Below are 24,434 nucleotides of genomic sequence, written 5' to 3'. Positions count from 1 at the left end.
CCTTTATACACTTGACATATTCTTTAAAAAAAATATTAATTAAAAATTTATTTTATCAAATTATTCTTATTAATTATATTTTAAAAATATAAATTTAAATAAATATATTTTATTTAGTTATTTAATATTAAGAATAGTATTAAATAAATATAATAAAATTTTTTTAATTTTATTAAAGGTATAAATAAATTAAAATAAATATTTTTAGGCCAATTAAAATAAAACGAAGGAAATATAAGTAGGCCCAGAAAACACTAAGGGATCACTTGATAGAATGTATAAAAATAATACAAAATATAGTGTATTAGTAATGTTTGTATTAACAATACTTGTGTTAGTTATGATTGTGTTAGTTATGCTTGCATTAGTTATGTTTGTATTTTTCTTATGCAATATTTGATTTGATGTATTAAAAATAACATGAATTATATAATTTCTAAAAAAAGTTTTTTTTTACATAATACCCTCAATATATATGTTGAAAAGGATGCGAATTTTTTTTCGAGAGAATAATGTCGTTAGGCATGTTAATGCATGCATTAGATCCATTGCATCACTAATGTCATGGATTTTGAGGTATTAGTAATACATACCTCAATATACAATAAAGTATATAATTAATGCAAGTATTAATTATACATAAAGTAAAAAGATATACCAAACAAGATACTAAACTAATACATGCATTAACTTTTCAGTGCACTCTACCAAACAATCCCTAAGGGACCCACACGAACACTCGGAGCTCCCCTGGGCCCCACTCAACTTTCCACCGTCGGATTGAAAACGAAACGTCTCCCTCTATATCATCATTATTATCATTAGTGAGTATTGTAGTGCATATTTTGGCGGGGGATTTCTCTCTCTCTCTATACGTATATCACTACTCATCATCAGCTTTGGAGTATAGTACTACTTTTCCCTTTTTCCTCCGGTTTTCAAGAAAACGTTTCATCGTTTGCCATTCCGAAGAAGATTTTCCTTTGGAACTCTATCTTTCTTCTCTGCTCTGTTCTGCTACTATTCCTATTCCTTTCTTTGCCTTCACTGTAAGTACATTTATTTCTATGCATTTCCCACCCTTTAATTTTCTTTTTTGTCTTTTTTTTTTATCACTCTAAATCGGTCTGCATTTTTCTTGAATCTTCTTTACCGGCTCAAAATGAATGTTGTGGTGTTATGGCTCTACATTTTCTTTATTTTTTGTCTTTTCTGTGGTATCAACTCTAAATCTTGAAATGGGGTGGATTTTTTTCTTTTAAGAATGACGATTGTGTTATGGGTCTGCATTTTTTGTGAATCTTCTATACCCACTCTAAATCATGAACTTGAATGTTGTGGTTTTATGGGTCTTGCATTTTCTTGATTTTCTATCTTGCTTTCTATTTTGTTTTTACTCTTTTAGCACTCTAAATCTTGAAATAAGCTGGGGATTTCCATAAATATTGCGTAATGGGTCTTCATTTTCTTGTGAACCCTTTTTTACCCTCTTAAAAATGAAAGTTTGTGGTGTTATGGGTCTGCATTTCTTGATTATAGCTTAATTACTTTTGGTCTTTACTTTATTATCCCTCTAAATCTTGAAATGGGGTTTTCCATGAATATTGTGTTAGGGGACTGAGTCTTTTTTGTCATTGCTTTTTACCCACTCAAAATCTTGGAACATGGGGGTTTCCAGTGAATTTTTTTGTGTTGTTATGGGTACGCATTTTCTTGATTTTTTATCTTTTTTTTTTTGTGGTGTTATGGGTACGCATTTTCTTGATTTTTTATCTTTTGTTTTGTCTTTTCCTTTTTTTTTTTTTATCACTCTAAATCTTGAAATGGTATTTTCCATGAATATTGTGTTATTGGTCTGTGATTCTTATTTGTCGTTGCTTTTTACCCACTCAAAATGAAAGTTTGTGGTTTATGGGTCTTGCACTTTCTTGATTTTTATCTTTATTTTTTTGTCTTTTCTTTATTACCACTCAAAATGTGGAAATGGGGTTTCTATTGATAATTTTTTTTCTATTGAAAATATGCGATATTGTTTGAGCCCTTTTGTATCATAAATCTTGCCTTTGATATTGTTTGAACTCTTTTTACTTTTTGGAGTGAACTCCCTTTAGCTGGATCTGTGATTTGGTTGATTTTATCCAACTTTATTAACTTTTGTAATTACTGGCTCTCAGATCTTGTTTAAGAAATTAGGATTTTTCAAGTAAACTATTTTTTCCCTGTGTTGGATTGAAATGTAGAACAATGAATTATAGATTCATGGTTCTTTGGGTCCAGCTAGGTGAGACATGTTCAATCTGTAAGTTTAATGTGTTACAGAATCTTGTGATTGAAGACTCAGAAAAAAAGATGGTGCTTTTGATACTTTTTGGTCCAGTTAGGATTTGATTTTTCTCTTTTGTCAGGTTCCCTACTGCCATGCTTTTCTTGTGAAGAAAATATGTCTTATTTGGTTGCCCAAGCAAATGCTTTTGGCTGTTTTTAGTAGTCGTTAAGTTCTCCATATGAATGAAACTCTTTATTTCTCACTTGTTCTTATTCTTCTTATTGTTTATCAATCTATGTACAGAACTTCTTGGAAAGTATAGTATGTAGGAATCAAAGTGTGATTCTACAGCTTCATTTGGTTACAAGTTGTCTTTCATCTTCACAGAAGGCTGGTGGGTAGCATTTACTTGAATGATGAGATTTCAGGCTTTGCACTAGCGCAACTACTCTTAGCACTTCCGCAAATCCCCATCAGTTGTCCTGTTTGCTTTAGGTTCTATTCATGCTTTGTGAATATGGAATTGATTAATCATATTACTTGCCAATCTGCTTACAATAGTTGGCGAATTTCTTATTTTAAAGAAGCTGAATGACTGATTGCTTACTGCTAGAAACAGATATTGACCATTGATTTGAAGCATTTTATAGTATATTGGTCTGCTAACACTTCTAATTTTATCAGGGGTCTGCATTCAGTTCATATCATGACTATGCTACTTGGCACAATACCTGTGTTCTTGATAAAGCTAAGGTTTTCTGTCAAACATCCGACTCACTAGGAGTCTGTTGTTCTCGTAGGCCTGAATGATTCCAATATTGGTTCAAGAAGTATGATGGATATTTGTCTAGGAGTTCTTGTGTTGATAGTCTGCTTAGTCCTTCCAACTCTTTTGTGCAGTTGTGTTCTATAGAAGTCCTTGTGGTTGGCCATATCATTCAAATCCTTTCCTAGTGATAAATTGAGTAATGGATGTTGTAGCATGTCATTGTTTTGAATTTTATTCTAAGACCTTTTTTTCCCTTTGCAGTAAAGAATGTAAAGGAGGAGTATAACCTGAGATTTTATGCCATTTGAAGTTTGAACATGGGGCACAGACTAGAAACTAGACGTCATCATGAAAGCTCCAGCGCTGCAAGTGAGATCAAATCATCCCTAGAAAATCGAAGTTCAAAGTTCAAAGACAAGTATAAAGTAGAAAGCACAGAAAATAAACCATACATTAGCAGGCATCATGACTCAAGCAAGACGGTCAATCAGAATGTTTCACAATCGACCTCCTCCGGAGATCACCAAAACCCGTGGTTAGGGAGTAAGGAAAATAAAGATGATGAGCTAGTCAAGTACATGTCCAGTTTGCCAGGTTATCTGCAGCATGCAGAGAAGGGAAAGAATATTCAAGGAAGGGCTTTGAATTTTGGAGTCCTTGATTGGGAACGTCTGGAGAAATGGAAATATAATGAACGTATGCCTGTAAGCGGTCATCGTAAAACATTATCAGGTAGTTCATTTGTTGCTATTAGGCCTCCTACTGCTCATGCTATGTCTTCTCAGAGAAAGCAAATGCCATTACCATCGAGTGTCCGGTCTTGTGAACAAAAGCTTGCAGAACCTGTCCCAGGTAGTTCTTCATTTGTTGCTATAAGGCCTCCTACTGCTCATGGTATGTCTTCTCAGAGAAAGCAAATGCCATTATCACCGAGTGTTCGGTCTTGTGAACAAAAGCTTGCAGAACCTGTCCAGCAATTCCAATCAGAATTTGTGAAGACCCAGGATTTACAAACTACTCGGTGGCCCAAAAAACATGGTAAGCAGAAACAACGTCTTAGGAAGGAGACGCCACCTCGCAGACGCAATTCCGAACTAAATATTGGCAAATACATGGACCTTGATCCTGTTCAAAAGATGAGACCAGATGAAGAAGATTTGTCCTGGATGCCAGTTAAGAATGGTAGCATTCCTTGTAGTCATACAAACAGTGTTCAAGATTGTAAAAGTGAGATCAAATTTGACAATGAAGTCAACTTTAGTTCCCAAAATTGTGCTGCTGAACCCAAGAATATTGTTCTCTTGGTTCCCAAACATTGTTCAAAAATAAGTAGGGAGGCCTCTCAATTCCCTAAATCAAGAACATCTTTTGATAAGCAACCAGCTGAGGTGACGAGGATGGGATTTTCTGATTGTTCTTCTCAGGCATCTTTCTCTGGTGAACTGCTTGCTGTTCCACATTCATGTCCTCTGCCTGCCAGCTCTGCGACGAATATGGAGTCTCATGTGAAGCAACGCCAGTTGTCCAATTCTCAAGAAATAACAGATTTATGCTCATCCCCAGGTCAAAGTGAGAGGATAGCTAATCGCTCTTCATTTGATGTCAATTGTCTTAAACACCATAAATCTGATGAAGAATTGAGAGTCCAAGCTGGGACCTCGCAGAGAGCAGATTTGGACACTGCAGAGCAGGCAGTGGTGAAGGGAAGACATCCATCCCCTAATAAGAGGTTTAGCTTCAGTCTTAGTCGAATGAGCAGAAGTTTCAGTTTCAAGGAGACCTCGACAGTTCCACCACCGAATAGTACAAATAGCATCCCGAAGTCTGGCCCAGCAGGTGCTTCTTCCAGTTCAGATCTCAGTAATTGGGAGAAGCCAAATGCTGGTATCAGAGGAAGATCTCCTTTGAGAAGACTCCTAGATCCATTGTTGAAGCCTAAGGGTGTTAATTCAGCTGAGACATCTCCGCTTTCTAATGGAAACTCAAATGGCAATACTTTGCCCACTAACCACAGTAAACACATTCATTTGAAAAAGCATCAGCCCTCAACCCTTCAGGCTCTTCTGCAGCTTTCTCTTAAGGATGGAGTTCCATTCTTTAAACTTGTGGTTGACGATGATGGTGGCATTCTTGCTGCAGCTGTCAAGAAGTTACCAACGTCCGGGAAGGGTGGAAGTGGCTTGGTTTATGCTTTCTATGCAGTCCATGAAATTAAAAGGAAGAGTGGGGGTTGGATGAGCCATGGACCAAAAGAGAAAAGTGCTGGCTTTGGTTATAAAATTATTGGTCAGATGGAGATTTCTAGTTCTGAAATTCAAAACTCAAGTGTACATGACCACAGAAGCATATCTCTGCAAAGGGAATCTGTCTTGTATAGCATTGATTGTGGACAGGTGGAAAAGCAAGTCCCTGATTCTTGTCAAAAGAGAGAGCTTGCGGCCATTGTCGTTATGAACTCAAGTCAATATAAACTAGAAGGTATGCAGCAATTACCCACAGAAACCTGTGAAACATATAGTGATGTTCTAGTCATTCTTCCTGGTGGTACACATAGCTTGCCAAGTGATGGAACTCCTTCCTCATTGCTCGAACGATGGAGATCTGGTGGATTATGTGATTGTGGAGGGTGGGATGTCGGTTGCAAGCTAAAGATACTTGAACAGGACAAGAATTGCAGGAGCCAAGATTTTCTAAACCTCTTGATTCAGGTACTTGTTTGCATCAAACTTCTCTTTGTTTGCTACTTCTCTTGATAATTCTTACATAATATTTGGTTACCAATGCTTCTTCACAGGGAGGAGATAGGAGGAGCAAGCCTATCTTCAGTGTGGCACCACTCAAGAATGGACTTTACTCTGTCGAATTTGATTCATCAGTTCCTTTGTTAGAGGCATTCTCCATCTGTGTGTCTGCCCTGACTAGTCATAAACTAGCTGACATCTTCGAAATTGGATCTCAAGGACAGAAGGCTTCTTCAGATGTCATGAGGGGGATTAAGGCTTCAACCACAGTCCAAGGACAAGTCCCTCAAAGATATGTGTCATCTCCACCCCCCTCGCCTGTTGGAAGGATCTAAGAAACTGATTAAACAAGAATGTCACTTTAAGCAGACAATTTTAGCTTGTTGAGCATCACATGTTTCCTATTTGCATCGCGCAAACTGAAAATCTGTGGTTCGAATAAGTCTAATCTTCGACCTCTCGTTTTGTACGTCTTTGATCAGCTGTAAATTCTCTTATATTTAGGAAATAATGTCATGCCGCAAGGTATAGAATGAACTCAGTGGAAAAGGCTATAGAGAAAGTAGTAACTCTTGAATACACAGTGGCTGGATTTCATTTCCTTTGTTTTTATCGAAGGTAATGCTGATGGTCGTACTGTTATTGAGGTTTCCATAATTGACTAAACGATGAGACTTCTGCCTATACATTTACTTGGAATTGTGGATAAATCCAATACATATTTGACACTCTAGAGACCTATCCTAAAAAAAAAAAAATTATTGCTTTAAATCATTCCTCTTAATGCTAGTTAAGCCCAGCTTCTGAAAGGTAAAACGTCCTTTTCATAATTTGACACGCAAAAGCACTTTTGGAAAACATTGATCAAATACAAACGACTAACAAAAGCACTACTCAAATGATTTTAGCCAAACACTCGATCCTTTTGATAAGTTACTTCTCTAATAATCTGATTAACATGCTACTAATCTGATTATGCTTGTTATATGACCCGTTAATAATAGGTTACGAAACCAATGATAATATACGTTTCTCACTCCCTCTAAAACAGCTCTCTTGTTCAAATTTACAGGTCAATATAAGAGGCATGGTGAATACATATGAACCATTGTCCATCAACCTTCTCAAACACATTAGTAGCAAACTGCTTTCCCCAGCTGCTACCCTTTGTCTTGACCATTTCAATGCACGTAACGTACCCGAGATCACCTCTAACATGAACTTGGACATCCCTGATCTCTATATCAAGTGGAAAATCATATTCTGCCCAGACAAACTCCCAGCTTCCCATTATAAGATCATAGCCCGATATGCCACTCACCCCAGGGTGCACGATGCATGTATTTTCGCTCCTTGACCAGAGGGCTTGCATAGAAGCTAAATCTCCAGTCTTGAAAGCATTGTAAAATCGAGCATTTGCTGCTAGTACAGATGCCTTGCTATCCTCCTGGAGAAGCCGGAGGCTATCCCTGATTTTTGCTGCTTGGGCATAGTTCTCCTCTTTAATAGCAGTCTTTAAATCTCGAGTCAAAGTTTCTTCATTTCGCAAGATGCTTTCGCCACTCAAAGCTCCTCCTGACTCTTCACTAGCGACTTGGCATCGTCTCAGCAAACAGCGAATGGGATGCTTGTCTAAAAGGTGCTGTTCTGGATAAATACACAATTAGACCATTTTATAGCTTAAGAGGGAAGAAATCTAATGTAAACTAGTTGGAGTCAGCTATATAAATCTTCAATATATATTCCTCTCTTCCAAGTTAGCAGGACAACAAATGACGGGATATATAAGATAAGGCATATCTGATGAACTCAACAATCTTACATTATCTAACTACATTTCTACATCCTAAAAGAGATTATTCATAGTTCTTAAGACATCTTCAAACCAAGCAAGAAGAACTTACTGAAAGTTCTAGCTTTTGAATCAAAAGCACAGGTTCCAGGAAAATTGTCAGAAACTATCTTAGTTTTGTCAGTTAAAAGTGCACAACACTGCATATGGAGATGTGAAGTAACACAGTCGTTGATCTTGTCTTGGTTGGTTCTGAACCAAGCTAAAAACATGCTCTGTCTGAACTCAGTGCAGCCCTGCATTTGAAGTCGGGCAATAAAGGTGAAATGCAGCTAGAAAGTGTACACATAATGCGAGTTTTAAGCAACACATTTTCTTCATAGGATAAATTCAATAGGAGCAGAACAATAGTAATAAAAGATTGAGACCTCTTAAGTTACAGCATTTGACACAACTCTAAGTGCTTCCAGTTTTCTTTCCTTTTATTTCCTTTCATTTTTTCAGAAAATTTAAATGCATATCCTCTAGAATTCGTGAAAAAGGAATTCCTTGCCCCTTTTAAACCACTAAAGTATATATTGTCTCAGAATAACTTTATTATGTGCCTCACACAACTGACACTAGTTATAAGTCAGCACTTTTGCCAACTTCATTCTATCATACAATGTCATTGCTTTTGTAACCTATTCATTACTACTATTGTTCAATTAATCACACAATGGGGCATAAGTTTAGCATTAAAGATAGATGAAGTTGGCAAAAATGTCAACTTATCAGCTCCCCCAAACTTAAGCTTTTGCTTGTCCGCACACAAATCAAACACAAACGTTGACTAGAGACTCATGAGAACAGCTATGCACTCAAGTCAACAATTAAAGCTCAACTACAACCGAGTCATAAACCCAATATACACGCACAGCACTCACCACTTTGGTTGGTACCAAAAGACATGAGTCGGTGCAACTTTCTAAAGCTCCATTTTCATTCAAGTGCTAAAACACCAAACTAGTCAAAGTAACAATCCAAAGTAATGACACTAAAGCTTCACAATTTGTCTTTTCTTCACACGACTCTTTTTTGTTCATGCATTTCAATTGAGAAAAGAAACATTTTCCCAACTCAAGTTTTCATGAGCCCTTACTTTCAAAAGAGGATCCCACATTCCCACTCACACCATATGCATTTCAAGACAAAGGTGAGGCGTTAAATAGGAAGAATTAACACTCTCTCTCGTAAAGAAGTTCAAGTGCTCAAAAGTGGTGTCATAGGCTTGCCTTTTGTGTAAATGGCCACTTATATAGGTGCACCTAGCTCAAAACCACTTAGGACTTGTGGAAATGTAATGGACGCTTCTGATTGGAGGTAGGAAATCAACATGGGAAATGAGTGACTACGACCTTCCTAAGCACTACAATTTCAAATTTCAAATTTCAAATTACTTTTCTTTTCAAAGCTCCACCTTTTCACCTTGTTGCCCGTGTAAAAGTAGCTCAAAGGGAGGAGGATTGTCCAAGCCTTATTAAGAGACTACTCCTCTCATTAACCATCAATCACACCACCTTACGTCCACGACTGGACATATGGTGCGTGCACAATTTTTAATTTAGGGGCCCAACATTGGGTGAGATGGGTCCTGCTTTGATACCATGTAAAAATTAAGTCGTGGCCCAAACTCACACCTAAAAGCTAGCTCAAAGGAAGGAGGATTGCTCTGGCTTTATAAAGAGACCACTCATCTCATTAACCAACAATGTGGGACTTTCTTCATTCTTCAATAATTTCATACTTTTATCAATCATTTTTCTTCTTTTTGTCCTTAAATACTTCTTTCTGTTCTTATTTCTTCCTTTTGATTTCACATCAAGCTTTATTTATTCACATTTCTCCTTTTCAATTTTTTTTTTTATATATCACTTCCATTCAATTTCACATTTCAAGTTACTTTTCTTTTCAAAGCTCTACCTTTTCACCTTTTTTCCAAAATAGTTAGAGTAGAGAAAAGTCAATGCTCTATAATTTTTCATGCCTATTTTTCTAATATAATTCACTTGTAATAAATATATACTCAATGTATTACATATCAGTCATTTGTCTTCTTTCTTTTCCTTAAATACTTCTTTTTGTTCTTATTTTCTTCCTTTCTATTTCACATCAAGCTTTATTTATTCACATTTCTCCTTGTCACTTTCTTCTTTTTTCTTTTATATATCACTTCCATTCAACTTCCACAATAAATTCTTCCATCTCCTCTCCAAACTTAGGCTTTTGGCCTTAGTTGTAACTTCAAGTGCTAAACAAGTCGGGGCATCAAAATAGTCCTGTCAAATGAAAAGGTTAAAAAGCTCACGAGTAGACTAGAGTAATCATGCTAAAAGGGTAGGCACAATAAAGGCTGAAGTTTTTCAAGGAAAACCTAAAATCATAATTCAAATCAAATGCAACCTAGAATTTCGCCTTGAAGCACACTTAGGGCATGTCCTAGACCACAAGAGAGACAAAAGAACTTAACAAAGAACCTCGCCACTCATGGCACATGCAAAACTCAAGTAGAATATGTATTGAAAGCCCAATTGAAGCACGTGAACTCAAAAAGTCACATCTAGCCTAGAGGGCTACTTACTCAAAATCATGACAGAATCATTACCTTCAATCATTTCCTTTTTCCATTTCAAAACCAACTCCTCACATGCCAAAGTTTAAACTTTTATTGGTACCAAACAAGCCACAAGTGAACTAAGTGCAAAAGGATCACAACTAACGCCAATTACTCTATCTACTGACGAAATTTTAACCTAAAGGAAGCAAAATAGCTGAAACAGGGAAAGGGGAGAGACAATTGAAAACCCAATTGGGGATTTTTCATTGAACTGAATGAATATTGAACTGAATGAATGTGAAAATATCTCTAGCCTATCAGTTATATAGAAACGAAAATAGGGTGCATAGTTGTACAACTATCACCAGCTAATCTACCACTAATCCTCCTAAGCCATCCAACTAACTAACTAACTAACTAACTGCTGACATGGCACATAAATATCTTAGCTGCTAATCAGCTAATAATCTCAACACCCCTCCTCAAGGTAGACGTGTGAGGAACTCACAACCAGCTTGCCTAGGAGTGTGGAGTGTTTGATGCCACTCAATGTCTTGGTGAAAATGTCAGCGAGCTGAGCATGAGTCGGAATGTGATGTAAAGAAATCAATCCATCCTGAAGTTTGTTGAGAACAAAATGACAGTCGACCTCAATGTGTTTGGTACACGGAATGTGTAAAGAAGCTTGAATATCACAATGTACAGGTATAGGCAGAGGGGCTGGTGTATCAAGTTCTTCAAGTAATCTGGTAAGCCATACCAGCTCACCCACGACTTTCCTCAAGGATCTATATTCTGCCTCTGCGGATGACAAGGAAATAGTGGACTGTTTCTTCGATTTCCAGCTTATAGGGCTATCCCCAAGTAAGACAATATAACCACTGACTGACTTCCTTGACTTAGGGCATGACGCCCAATCAGAATCGCAATAAGCATTCACCGTATAGACTGGTTGTTTAGACATGAAAATACCCAAATTGGGATTGCCCTTAAGGTACCTCAGAACATGAAAAGTTGTTTTAAAATGGGTGTCCCTGGGTTGCTGCATGTATTGGCTCAAGTGTTGGACGCTATAAGCAATGTCCAACCTTGTGCCAGTTAAGAAATTTAACTTCCCTACAAGCTTCCTGTACAACTCAGGATCGGGGAGAAGAATACTCATGTCAGCTCTCAACTTTATTGAAGGATCAAGAGGAGATGTCACAGAGGGGCAATGAGAGCAGTTGAACTCTTTAATCAAGTCTGCAGTGAACTTCCTCTGAGTGATCAACACACCATCAGATTCGTATAAAACTTCCAAACCCAAAAAATAGTGATGCTTGCCCAAGTACTTGATCCGAAAAGTATGATGAAGAAAATCTTTCAAGGACTAAATTTCATCCAAGTTAGTCCCTGTGATGATAACATCGTCAACGTAGACAGTAACAAAAGTCACTAAAGAGCCTTCCTTTTTGTAAAAAAGTGAGTAGTCATACATGGAATGGTGATATCCTCTTGAGAATAGTGCATCATTCAACTTTGCATACCATTGTCGATTAGCTTGCTTGAGCCCGTATAGGGACTTTTTCAGCTTACATGCTAAACCAGCTCTATATACTACTAAACCTGGTGGGATTTGCATATACACCTTATGTAGGTCTCCATGTAGGAACACATTATTCACATCAAGTTGAAAGATGTCCCACCCTCTTTTTACTGCAACACCAATCAAAGTCCTCACAGTTGTCATCTTCACAACAGGTGAAAAAGTCTTCGTATAGTCTATTCCGGCCTGTTAAGTGTACCCTTTTACAACCAACCTGGCCTTGAGTCTTTCCACACTACCATCAGCTTTGTGCTTTATTTTATACACCCACTTGCAACCTATAGCTGTCTTTCCATGTGGAAGAGGGACTAAATCCCAAGTGTTGTTAGCATGAAGTGCTTCAAATTCCTGATCCATTGCTGTTTGCCAAGCAGGCAATCTTGTTGTCTCTTCATATGAGACAGGCTCACAATCGAGTGAAACAGCTTTGATCAAATGTTGACTATCAGGAGCCAAGGCATTAAGGGATATGTGATGAGTAGCAGGAAGATGGGAGCAGAAGGAAGAGCTGGGACTGTGTGAGGTAGAATGGGAACTAGCAGTATTACTAGTTGAGGTGATAGGAACAGAGTAAAGACTAGGCAGAGTACAAACATAATCTTTTAGGTAAGAGGGTAACTTGTGTGATCTAGATGGTCTATCTGGAGAAACTTCAAGAGTGGATAAGTGTGGAGTAGAGGGAACGTTGTTAATAGGTGTGGATAAAGTGTGTGTACTGGAGTTAGTATGATGAGATGTATGACTCAGGGAAGTATCATATGGCAAGAAAAATCCCAGATCACTATCAAGTACTGGTCCAGATGACTCCTCATGATGACTGAAATGTGGTGACTTAATAGGGTTATGGGGACTGGTGTGAGTGGGTGGTGAGGAAGGAGATGTGTTAGAGGAGACATAGTTAAAAGGTTTGGGACCTATGTTGCTCGGACTCGGCGGTTTTGCCGCCGAACCCGTCTCGACACGAGACTGAGGCGGGTGAGGGTGCTTCCGTCGTCTCCGAACATGAATGCACAATGGAATTAGACTGTGCCACCGCCGTCGTCGTCAGAACCTAGTAATGACCGAATTAGACACTTTATGTATATCCTCAAAACATGAATCCACAATGGAATTTGACGAAACAGCAGAAGCAGGATTAGATTCGGTTTGACTTGATTTTGAGTAGTGAAGATAAAGACTGCCTTTAGTGCTACCAATCTCCAGAGGCCTCTTCTGTGAAGGGCCCTGTAGAAAAAGGCATGAAAATTTGGTAAAGACTACGACACAATTGAGGTGAACTGTTAAAGCATGGATGGAAATCAAATTAAACTTGAAACAAGGAACAAATAAGACTTGCTTTAGAGTGATGGTTGGACTAAGAACAACGTCACCAATTAGAGTCACCTTAACTTTGTAACCATTTGGTAATGACACTAGAAAGGGATACATTAGTGGTTTTGCATTAATGAGGATTTTTCTGTTGTGAGTCATGTGGTTTGTTGCTCCAGAATCAAGGATCCAAGTATCAACATTCGATCTAGGAAATTCACTACATTGATTACCATGTTCAATAGAAGTAGAGCAAGCAATAATACCTGCGAAGTTTACAACTCCTCCATGTACATCGCCATTCAAAGTTGAAGTTTCATTTGCATTGGTACCAATCTGCAAACTACCCAATATCTTGACCAGTTGTCCATATTGTTCCTTGTTTAGATGTTGCATTGCTCTTCCATGTTCACTTGGTCCACATTCACTCTCTCTGGTGTCAAAACTTTCACCATATGCATTTGCTGCAAGTCGTTTTCCTTTATTATTATTGTAATTGCTGTACCTAGAAGCCTGTGAAAGAGGAAGAGAAGGGCCCTGTGGGTATCCATAGATCTTGAAACATTTGTCTTTAGTATGCCCAAGTCTCCTACAATGCTCACAAAATGGGTCTAGGTCTGTTAAGAGTTGTATCCATTATTTCTATAGCCAGTACTTGAGTTACCACTGTAGTTTGTTTTGAAATTTCCAGTATTGATGTTGTTCTGATTGTGACTGTAATGTCCCTTCGAGTTACTGCCACTAGCTCCATTTCCGTACATAGATGCAGATTCCAAAAATGATTGGCTGCTTGGACTAACTTCCCTTCCTCTTGGATGAGCATGGAAAAAGCTTGTACAACAGTGGGCAGTGGATTCATCATAAGTATACTCTCTCTCACTGTGGTGTACACTGCATGTAGGCTGCATTTGTTTTTTTTTAAGATTCAGACGTCTGAATCTGAATGCACATCTGAATGATTAAGATGTTGTATCTAGATCTGAAAACTGATTAAGACTGTTTGTTTTTCAACATTTGAATGTGCAAAAAAAATTTATCTGTATATATAATAAAATAAAAAATACAATTCAAATAAAAAAATAATTATATATTAGAAAAGTATGTAATTTAATACAACAAAATTATTATTTGATTCAAAAAAATATTTATGTTAGTGACAGTGGAGATAGTTTATAATGATGGTTGCAATGACAATGATTGATGTTAGTGATTAATAATGTTGGTGGTGATAGTTGTGATATTTGGTATTGTAATGACTATTATGATGGTGGTGATTGATAGTGGTGATGGTGGTTGTGATGTGACGTTGTTTGATGTTAGTAGTTGGAGGTATTGATTGTGATGACTGAAAAATGAATGCATTGAATGCATGATGGTTTATGATGTGTTGGTGCAAGTTGAAGATGTTGTTAGTTGTGATGGTGGAGATGATTGTTAGTAGAGATAAATTGTAGCGATGATAGTGGTTGAAGTGGTGGTGACTGATGATTATGAATAGAGTGACGGTGAGTATTATCCAACACTAGAATACCTCTTCAGACCTATTAAGACTTGATTCTAGATCTGAATGAATAAGACCTATTCAGACTTATTAAGAGCTAAAGTTATAATAAAAAACAAATGCACTTAATGGTCTGAAGTCTGAACCATTCAGATTCAAACCTCCATTCAGATTCAAACCTCCATTAAGTGCAAACAAATGAGGACTTAGTCCCATTAGAAACAAAATCAACATCCTGTCTTGCTCAGCCTTTTGCATGCTCAACTTAGCCACACATGTGCATTGACAGGTACATTCTACATGTGTAGCCAGGGCACTGAACTCTTCCCACAGCTTTTTCATCTTCGTGCAGTAACCAGTGATGTCTAAGGCTCCCTGACTCAGGTCATTGATCTCTCTCTACACCTGGTATAATTTCACACCGTTTGTTTGATCATATCGATCTTCTAATTCCTGCCAGAGTTCTCTGGCATCGTTTACGAACTGTAAACTATCTCCCAAATCCTTCGTGAGCGAATTAAGGATCCATGAAATTACCATATCATCACAGCGCATCCATTGTTCGTAACTAGCGTCTTCTGCAACAGGTTTCTTACATTTTCCAGTAATAAAACCAACTTTGTTCTTCACGGAAAGTGCCCTGAGCACGCTTCGTCTCCAGGACCTATATCCACTTCCATCAAACACCACCGGGACCAACGCAGATCCAGCACTTTCAGCTGGATGCATGTATAAAGGACTGTTTGAATCTGTAGTTTCCTTCCTTGAATTTACCAAACTTTCGGTGTTTTCAGCCATAGATGGATAACTTTGAGCAAATCAAATCAAAATTTTCACTATAGAGGAGAGAAAAATGGACGATGAACGGAGTAAATTGCATAAATCAATGAATCTGTGAGATAAATCAAAGAAGAAAAAGGGACAATGAACGGAGTAAAATTGCAGGAAAATAGGAATCTGCAAGCTAAATCAAGCTACTACGAGCTGCACTTTGATCGATAATTGCAACCTTTCTCGGATACCATGACGAAATTTTAACCTAAAGAAAGCAAAATAGCTGAAACACAGAGAAAGGGGAGAGACAACTGAAAACCCAGTTGGGGATTTTTCATTGAACTGAATGAATGTGAAAATATCTCTAGCCTATCAGTTATATAGAAACGGAAATAGGGTGCATAGCTGTACAGCTGTCACCAGCTAATCTACCACTAATCCTCCTAAGCCATCCAACTAACTAACTAACTGCTGACATGGCACATAAATATCTTAGCTGCTAATCAGCTAATAATCTCAACATCTACTACTATTGACTAAACATACCTGGTTCAATCAAATTACACCTTGAAAAAAAACCCCGGAAAGCATAAAACGTGAAATGACCCAAAAACCACTCAAGACAGTTATTGCTAATCTACTCAAAGCATAAAACATGAAATGACCCAAAAACTAATGTCAAATAGTAACATAGCATCATTAATAATCAAAATCAGCTTTCGGCCAACTAACAACACGTGCAACACTCGCACCTTCAAGACCACCACCCAGCTTAATTCATGTTTTTTGTTAACCGTGGTGTCCGAGCCAGCTTGCATGAACCTTAATTCATTTATTTCCGAACACCATTCCTTGAAATTTCAACCACCACATTTTCCAGCCGAATACCCTGATATTTTTCTGCTCTTTCCTTTACTGCAAAATTATTCATTTGACTAGTAATAACGTGCTGTATACTTATCCATCCTCATTCCTCTACCTAGTTAAATACGAAAAAAGGTACAGAAACAAGTGGTTTGAAGGAAATGGAAAAACAGAGAGCACTAGAAGAAGAGAAAAACAAAAGGTATGCATACGAGTCAATATATGGAAAAAGGATGTCAATTGGAGAAAAAGATTGGTAGACTAATCCGGAAGTTAATAATTAGACATTTTGCAATTTCTGAAAATGAACCTCCTTGCAATTGTCAAAAACTTCAGTGAGTCTTTGTCAACTATGTTGCCAGTTGACATGCATTCACTTAATGAACTATCTCAGATTGTAAAGAGGATTTTACCTGAGAGCCCGAAACAAATGGAATGATGAAAACACTAGAAGCTCAAAAGGTACATATCTGTAGGAACGTTATTACAAGTATACAGATGTTATATTTAGGGAAAGATGCATGTCTACAGCTTGAACTATGTATATTGTAGCAAATAAAAATTTAAAATTTAAACATCATTACAGAGGAGTGTGAGTGCCGCAAACTCTGCGTCCACCGACTTATTATATTTCTAAATACCTCCCAATACAGATGACTGATTGATTTTCTTAAAGTGCAGATATTCCTCTATCTTAAAATACAACAAGGCTATGCATCTCCTCTTTTTCTGTAACACTTGCTTAAGTTTGTTCTTCAAAAGACTAAATCCAAAGAGTCTCCAAACCATCAAAGGAAAAACATGACACTTCAATAAAAGCTTCCCTCAAAATTTACAACTGTTTTAGCCCAATGAATGGGTATGGGAAAAGAAAAATTCATGACATACATTATCATTAATTTTTAAACTAAAGCATGTTTGCATTGGTTACCAAATAGGACATCTTAATAGAAAAACAAGGTCCTTTTTAACCTAAAACCTACTCTTTTTAACATAAAATTGTAGAAGGTACTCTGAACACTTACTATAGAGAAGAAAAAGACTTAGGCTATTGCCAAGTGTCAGCACTATTGTTGAGAAATCCTCATAAGAACTGTTAGAACTAATGTACAGCCATAATGGATGATACATAAGTTACAAGTTCATGAATGAACCAACATGTAACTCTCTAATTAAGATAAAAATTATGCAACCTAACTTAAAGTGAGTGAAAGTGTGGAACTCTTAATTCTAACAATCAGATTTGAACTGAAAATTTCTTTAAATTGTAGGTGTAGTTGTGGAGAATTTACAAGACTCCACAAGTGATCTTGTAAGAAATTCTTTGGCAATTGATGGTAGTAACACACATCGATCCTAGAATGAGGTATGTCTTATTCTGCATTAATCTCTGAGTATAACTCCTTCATTGGTATCAGGGCAAGATATAGATTTGTTTATCTTTCAGCATTGTATGATTAAAATTTGGTAGACAACAATATTTCCATTTGAAAGATATTACATGAAAAAAGGCTTCTAAAACACATGGTTACCATTCATACTTTCGACAACATTTCTCCTTCCATAGGTTGTTTCCATATGCAAGTCTTATATTACTGGAAAGATCTTTTAGAGAGTTTTTCGGCAATACATTATTTGTAAAAGGCAATACATTATTTGTAAAAATTTCAATATCAGATGAATGAGATACGATTGTAGAAAGTCAGTGTCCAAAACAAAGAAATCTTGAATTCCGGAGTTGCAACCTGTTTTCCCCCTTCTTCGGGCTTCAATTATGTGCGAGTCATATATTAAAGATATTTTTGATATCTTTCTAATGATATTTTATTTGTAAAATTCCGTTATCGGAGGAGATATGAGTGTCATAAGTTGGTTGCCCAAAACCCAAAAAAGGAAAATTCTGCAGGTTTCAAAATTAACGTTCAGACCTTCTGCAGGTTTCAAAATTAACGTTCAGACTTTCGAGGTCGTTTTATACATCTTCAGGGTTTGATGCGTGCAAGCCATATATCATGGAAAGATCCCTTTGAAATCTTTCGAATGATATATTATTTGTAAATTTTTTAATATCGAATGAAGGAGATACGGGTGCCAAAGTTGGCTTCTTGAAAACATAATCTCATTTTTTTATAAAAATTCTTGGCAAATTCAAATGAAAAAAGAATCGACGCACCAAATTCTATATATCATTTTGAAAGACTTTACATGAGCGTTCTTTTTGATAGCTTATATGTGCATATTTGGCGCACGTTATTGACTCAAAAAAAACTTTAATTTCACAAATGGTGATTTTTTTTTGAATTATTAATCTAATTTGTTTTGAAGTTCATAACTTAATAATGAATATATATGTTCTTTCAGAAAAAGAAAATATATAGTACGAAGTTTATGATTATGAATTACATCCACATTTTCCTGAGACAATATGTATATCAAACGATACACATCTATCGTTTTTCTAGCGAGAGTTCTAAATTGGTATACAACTTGATCATTTAGAATAATTATTAATTTTTTTTTTATAACTAAACTGTTATTGATTAACTTTGCACAAATATTTTATCTAAAGAAATATTGATATGTTTAAGGTTCATGTGATGAAAGTAAGACAAACGTAGAATTTTGAACAAGACCTATAGTAGTACATCAATGTTAATTTAGATTCAAAACAGATATCATGTTTGTATTGTGTTTTGTATGCGCATCGATAAGTTTATAAAATGGCATCAAAGACAATCATTGTTGAATTGAATAAAGATGAAAAATTGAACGGTGATAACTATGACATTTGGCATTGTATGTTTCAATATATCCTTGAGGAACAAGATGTTTTGGAGACCCTAAACCATGTGATGATTGAGCCAACGAGTGAAGACACCCATCAACATGAGAGAGAGATATATCTTGAGCTTTTCAAGCCTGAAAAAAAAAGAATAGCATTTCTCGCATAACGTTGTTGGGCAGTATGGGTAGTGAACTCATGTGTGAATTTGTATCTGAATGATAAGTTTGGTGGCAATACTCCTACAAAACTTAGGAGGTTGACCATCAATTTTGGCAATTATAGATTTCGCCCTAACACATTGATGAGTCGGCATCTGAGAGATTTGTCACATATGATAAGTGAATTAAAATCGGTTTGAAGATATTGAGCACCATCTTGTTCTTGAAAATTGTGAGGCAACTAAAAAATTGTGAGGCAACTAAAACATCTGAGCAAACTTTTCTTTTCAGCTGTGACATCCAGTGTTAAGCAGAAGAACAGCTGATTGCACTTCTTCATCAAAGATCTTATGACAACTTGCACTTGTTGTCAGAGAGGTTATGACCAACCGATTTTAATTCTCTTATCTTATTGACAGCTTTCTTAAAGTTAGTCATGACCAACCGATTTTAATTCTGTTATCATATTGACAGCTCTCTTAAATTTAGTCCTATTGATGTGTTTGGACGTAATCTATAAGTGTCAAACTTAATAGTCAACCTCCTAATTTTTGTAGCAAATGTGACACCAAACTTATTTTTTAGTGCAATCCACATGGCTTGAGTCGTTGGATATGATTGAAATTCACACATAAGATCATCAATCATACTATTCAGCAACTTTAAGGAAGCAATACAATTTTTTTCTTTCAGGCTTGAAAAAACCTCAAGATCTCTCCCATATTATTGGGTGTCTTCATCTGTCCGCTCAACTATCACATGGTTTAGTATCTCCAAAACCTCCTGTTCTCCATGATGTATTGAATCTTACGATGTCAGATTTCATAATTATCGTCATTCAGTTTTCCACCCTTATTTAATACTACAACATTGATAGTCTTTGAAGACATTTATAAACATATCTACACATATAAAAGACACATCACATATAAACACAAATGCAATATTTATATTTACTACAACTAAATTAACATTGATGTATAGTAGACCCATGTTCAAAAGTCTACGTTTGACTTAATTTCATCAGAAGCGTAATGATATTTTTCTGAATCAATTATGAGCTAATAAAAAATAATAGTTCTACATGAGAACCTTGTCTACCAAATAGAACTCCCATAAAAAAAAATCATACCGTTGGATATACATTATGTCTTATAAAAATGTAGACATATATCATAATCACAAATTTCGTACTATATTTTAAAAAATACATAAATAAACATAACTCCGAAAAAATTATATTCGAAAGTCATAATTATGAAGGAAAGAATTTCACCATTTGAGAAACTAAAACATTTGACTCTATAACATGCGCCACATGTGCACATATAATATCTCAAAAGAAAACTCATGTAAATTCCTTCAAAATGATATAATATAGAGCACCCAAAATAATAAATTTGGCACATCATTTCTTGCCATATAAATTTGGCACATCATTTCTTGCCATTGAAATCTGCCCAGAAAGCTTCAAAATTTAAAATTTTGAGATTACATTTTCAAGCAGTCAACTTTCGTCACTCATATCTCTTTCATTTGACATCAAAAATTCAAAACTAATTTATTGTTCAAAAGATTTTGGAAGGATCTTTCCGATGATATATGGCTTGCACTCACCGAAATCTTGAAGAGGGAGAAAACAAGCTTGAAAGTCTATGCGTTCATCCTGAAACTTCCAGAATTATTTACCTCTTCGATTTCGGCCAGCCAACTTTCAACAGTCATATCTCTTCATCTGATATCACAATTGTATAACTAATACACTGTTAGAAAGATAACAAAAATATCTTTACAGTGATATCTGGCTAGCACATAGTTGAGGTCTGAAAAGGGAGAAAAACAGATTGTAAATTTGGATGCTCATTCTAAAATTCCAAACAACCAACTTTTGACAATCACATCTCCTTCATCCGATATTGACATTTTACAAATAATATATTGCTGAAAGCTCTAGAAAAGATCTTTCCAATAACATAAGGCTCGGTTATTAGCCTATGTTAGAAGTAAGTATAGTAAGTATGAATGATAATCATGTTTTTTCAGAAATCTTTGTCATGCAATATTTGCAAACAAAAAACAGTTTGTCTAACAAATTTTAAACATACAATGGTGAAAGATAAACACATCGATACCGTGCTTTGATACCAAGAAGGAATTAATTATTTAGAGATTTATGCAGAATTAGACATACCTTCTACTAGTAACGATTTGTGTTACCATCACCAATTGCCTCAGCGATCTCATATAAATTTACTTATGGAGACTTGTAGTTTCTCCACAACTACACTCTTTAGCCTGAACTCTACATGCTTTTTTGAGAAAGGACCTGAACTCTAAATATTTCACTCCCAGATCTTAGTGTGTTGAAGTTAGCATAGTTGTTCTCACCAAATGTAACTATTTCCTTTTTGTATCCTAATTTATGACTTTACAAAACCAAAAAAAAAGAAAGTATAAATACTAAAAAACTCACGTCATTGCAGAAGTGGGGTTGAATGATTCGAGGTCTGAAAGAAATAGCTTGCAAATTTGAGAGTGACCACATTGTAAATACTACAGTTCAAGTCATCAACTGCTTCACTAGTATCTGTATATAAAAGGCCCAAGAAGTTTTTCAAGAAAATCAAATCCCAGATAAATTAAAAAAGAAAATAAAAGTTGTAATTTTTAACTTTACCTGTGGATTATTGAAGCTCTTTATTAGGGATCAATGGAAATGGAGGAAGCCATAGACGACATGATACTCGTGTTTGGTTGGTGGGAGAAAATGGTAATTGGGCTTCTAATAACTGTGTTTTCTTCATATCTGGGCTAAATTGGTCGGGTCCATGATGTTTTGGATGGGATATGAGTTGGTTTAAATTTGAAAAAAAAAAAAAGAAGAAGATAAGAGTAACTTACATAAATACTAAATATTAAGGTGCTAATAACTTTTTTTATTACGATTTCTTCTAATTACTTAATAAATCACTTTTTATGTCTTTTGATACATATATTTGGAATTTCTTTTACTATGAGTCTCATACAACGAACAAAATTGTATGAGACCCTTTTATTTTTGGGAAAAGGACATGGCATAGTCATTTTAAAAAAAAAAAATGACCCATAATTGAAAAGGTGGACAACCTTGGCCAGTCGGTCCAATTTAATACCCTTTTTTAGCTATTTGGCCTAATTGGGCACATGCAGTCTGTATACTCAATTGATACACTTTTACAACAAATTGATGCACTTTTATATTATATTGATACACTTTTTAAAAAAGAGAAAGGAAATTCTATACAAGCACATGCAGTCCCTATACCCAATCGATACTCTTTTATACCACATTAATATATTTTTATACTACGTTGATACACTTACAGTGTCCATATATTCAATTAATACTCTCTTATACTAGATTGATACATTTTTAGAATGCATGTAGAAACTATATAGAGTCATAGATATGTGTCAACCCTAAACTAGCAGGAAGACATCTTAAACCTACACTGGCTATGTAGTTTTGTAACTCAAGGATTGCTACTAAGGGTCAAACCCTATACTAACAAGAATGCCTCTATCCCTGGGTTCGCTCGGTACTGAATCCTACTCCCAACTGAACTGACACTGGTTACGGTACTAAACTAAGTTTAACTGAAAAAAACTGACTCAGATTACTGAACTGGTCTAAGTTTGACTGACACGATAACTGACTGAATTTATAATCCTCATACATGTCTGGAACCATTCTGAAATACTAAGATTAAGTAAACAACTAAATTTTGAGTATTTATAACCCCCAAGACTCGATAACAATAACGACAGGGACACATGAAAGCTTTGAAACCATGGAAGGAAGTCATTGTTCATGATTATTCACTTAATAACAACATCAATTACGTGTAAACAAGGTAAAGAATCGAAATTCATGGGAATTCATGGTTGAAATTCATAATAACATATAAAAATCATAATTTTAAACTTGAAAATGGATTCTTGGACTGCATGGGAGAAAAGGTCCCATGGATGAACATCAAACATACCTTAATGACAGAGAAATTACGGAAAAATTGAACCTTTGAGCTTGATTGTGCAAACCCTAGTTGTTTTTCTCCTCTTATGTTTTAGATGATAAACTGATGATGTTGTTAGGTTTAAAACATGTTTAGGATCTACAAATCTTGTGTAGTTATATTTAGGGACGTTTAAGAGGTGTCAAATGACTTAGTTGCCCTCGGAATAACTCAAAAATGAAATGTCTAAGTCGTTGTGCCATGAGGTTTGCATCACACAAGCTATGACAAACTTTAAGATTTGTGCCGCACACCCTATGCCAAACTTTAAGGTTTGTGTTGCACATCCTATGGCAAACTCTTTCCAGTGTACGTTTGCGATTATTAGGCGATGTATACCCCTTTGCAAAGTCATAACTTTTTGCTCGGGTGTCGGATTAAGGCAAAATTGGTATCGTTGGAAAGCTAATTTGATTATATACCATTTGGTGGGTTTTAATCTGCCAAATTCCTCATATACATAAAGTTATACTCATTCAAAGATGACTCTTGTGAAATCGAGTATCAAAAATTAGCCGAATCAAGGACTCTTAGCTTACTTTGCTTTAAGAGTAACACTTATGAATATCTTTTCTATCTAATAATCTTTATTCAGACTAGGTTAATGATCATGAAACATGGATCCAATTATGAATCATGGGACTAGAGTTTACACTCATAGGAACAAAGGTTCGATTTCTAGCTTAGAAGCTTATGGAGTATTACACCTGAATGTGATGCAGGTGCTGAATCTGAGATATCATGTGCTATGTGTGACCTTGAGGGGTCTAATATGATGTTGATAGCCTGGAATACATGTGAATAATTATATTGTATTGATTTAAAATGCTTTTTGTGGTACCTTTGTTGTATTGTGATATATTCATACCTTGTGGGCATATGAATCATGTGGAGAATTCATGGATAGTGGAAATAATGAGCGTATATTAGCTCACGTGGTTGTGGAATTATAACATTGTGGTTGATTGTGGAAATACATCATGTGGATTGATTGTGGAAATACTCATTTAAATGATTGTGAACATTACATCATTATTCTCATGTCATCATTCACATCATTTCACTTGTTTGTTTTATTTCTTTAGATATATTTTTGTTCTTATGTATGTGTACTTGATTTGTATCTTATATTATGTATGTGCTTTGGAAACACTAAAAATACTAGAAATTCTAGAAATACTGAAATTACTAAAAACACTAAAAATATTGAAAACATTGGAAATACTCAATATCGCTCAAG

The 24,434-nt window shown here is 35.8% G+C and overlaps 2 protein-coding genes across 13 annotated transcripts; one reads left to right on the top strand and one right to left on the bottom strand.

Moving 5' to 3' along the window:
• The first annotated feature begins 779 nt into the window (after positions 1-779).
• LOC107842867 lies at positions 780-6,355 on the top strand. 9 transcript variants are annotated; one of them, XM_016686905.2, is made up of 4 exons: positions 780-1,049; positions 2,570-2,660; positions 3,297-5,743; positions 5,830-6,355. In XM_016686905.2, the coding sequence occupies exons 3-4, from the start codon at positions 3,353-3,355 to the stop codon at positions 6,109-6,111; spliced, it is 2,673 nt and encodes an 890-aa protein (XP_016542391.2). In that variant the 5' UTR covers positions 780-1,049; positions 2,570-2,660; positions 3,297-3,352; the 3' UTR covers positions 6,112-6,355. The 9 variants fall into 9 exon arrangements, with proteins under 9 accessions (XP_016542391.2, XP_047252728.1, XP_016542390.2 ...); XM_047396772.1 differs by having other exon boundaries at positions 2,570-2,761; XM_016686904.2 differs by lacking the exon at positions 2,570-2,660.
• A 323-nt stretch (positions 6,356-6,678) lies between these two features.
• LOC107842869 lies at positions 6,679-21,978 on the bottom strand. 4 transcript variants are annotated; one of them, XM_016686908.2, is made up of 4 exons: positions 21,817-21,978; positions 21,613-21,726; positions 7,681-7,864; positions 6,679-7,423 (listed from the first exon to the last, which is right to left on the bottom strand). In XM_016686908.2, exons 2-4 carry the CDS (start codon positions 21,682-21,684, stop codon positions 6,843-6,845), a joined length of 837 nt encoding a protein of 278 aa, XP_016542394.2. In that variant the 5' UTR covers positions 21,685-21,726; positions 21,817-21,978; the 3' UTR covers positions 6,679-6,842. The 4 variants fall into 4 exon arrangements, with proteins under 4 accessions (XP_016542394.2, XP_016542395.2, XP_016542397.2 ...); XM_016686909.2 differs by lacking the exon at positions 21,817-21,978 and adding an exon at positions 20,829-20,874 and having other exon boundaries at positions 21,613-21,731; XM_016686911.2 differs by lacking the exon at positions 7,681-7,864 and having other exon boundaries at positions 6,679-7,418.
• Positions 21,979-24,434: the final 2,456 nt, after the last annotated feature.

The sequence above is a fragment of the Capsicum annuum genome, chromosome 9 (genome assembly GCF_002878395.1).
Source record: "Capsicum annuum cultivar UCD-10X-F1 chromosome 9, UCD10Xv1.1, whole genome shotgun sequence".
NCBI lineage: Eukaryota > Viridiplantae > Streptophyta > Magnoliopsida > Solanales > Solanaceae > Capsicum > Capsicum annuum.
This window is presented reverse-complemented; position numbering and strand designations above follow the sequence as displayed.

Bases quoted from the DNA above. Each gene is read 5' to 3' on its own strand.
- LOC107842867 (XM_016686904.2), top strand. From the start codon at position 3,353: ATGGGGCACAGACTAGAAACTAGACGTCATCATGAAAGCTCCAGCGCT. The intron at 5,744-5,829 runs GTACTTGTTTGC...GCTTCTTCACAG, and splicing joins TTCTAAACCTCTTGATTCAG to GGAGGAGATAGGAGGAGCAA.
- LOC107842869 (XM_016686908.2), bottom strand. From the start codon at position 21,684: ATGTGGTCACTCTCAAATTTGCAAGCTATTTCTTTCAGACCTCGAATC. The intron at 7,865-21,612 runs GTGAGTTTTTTA...CTTCAAATGCAG, and splicing joins AACCCCACTTCTGCAATGAC to GGCTGCACTGAGTTCAGACA. The intron at 7,424-7,680 runs GTAAGTTCTTCT...GTATTTATCCAG, and splicing joins TTCAAAAGCTAGAACTTTCA to AACAGCACCTTTTAGACAAG.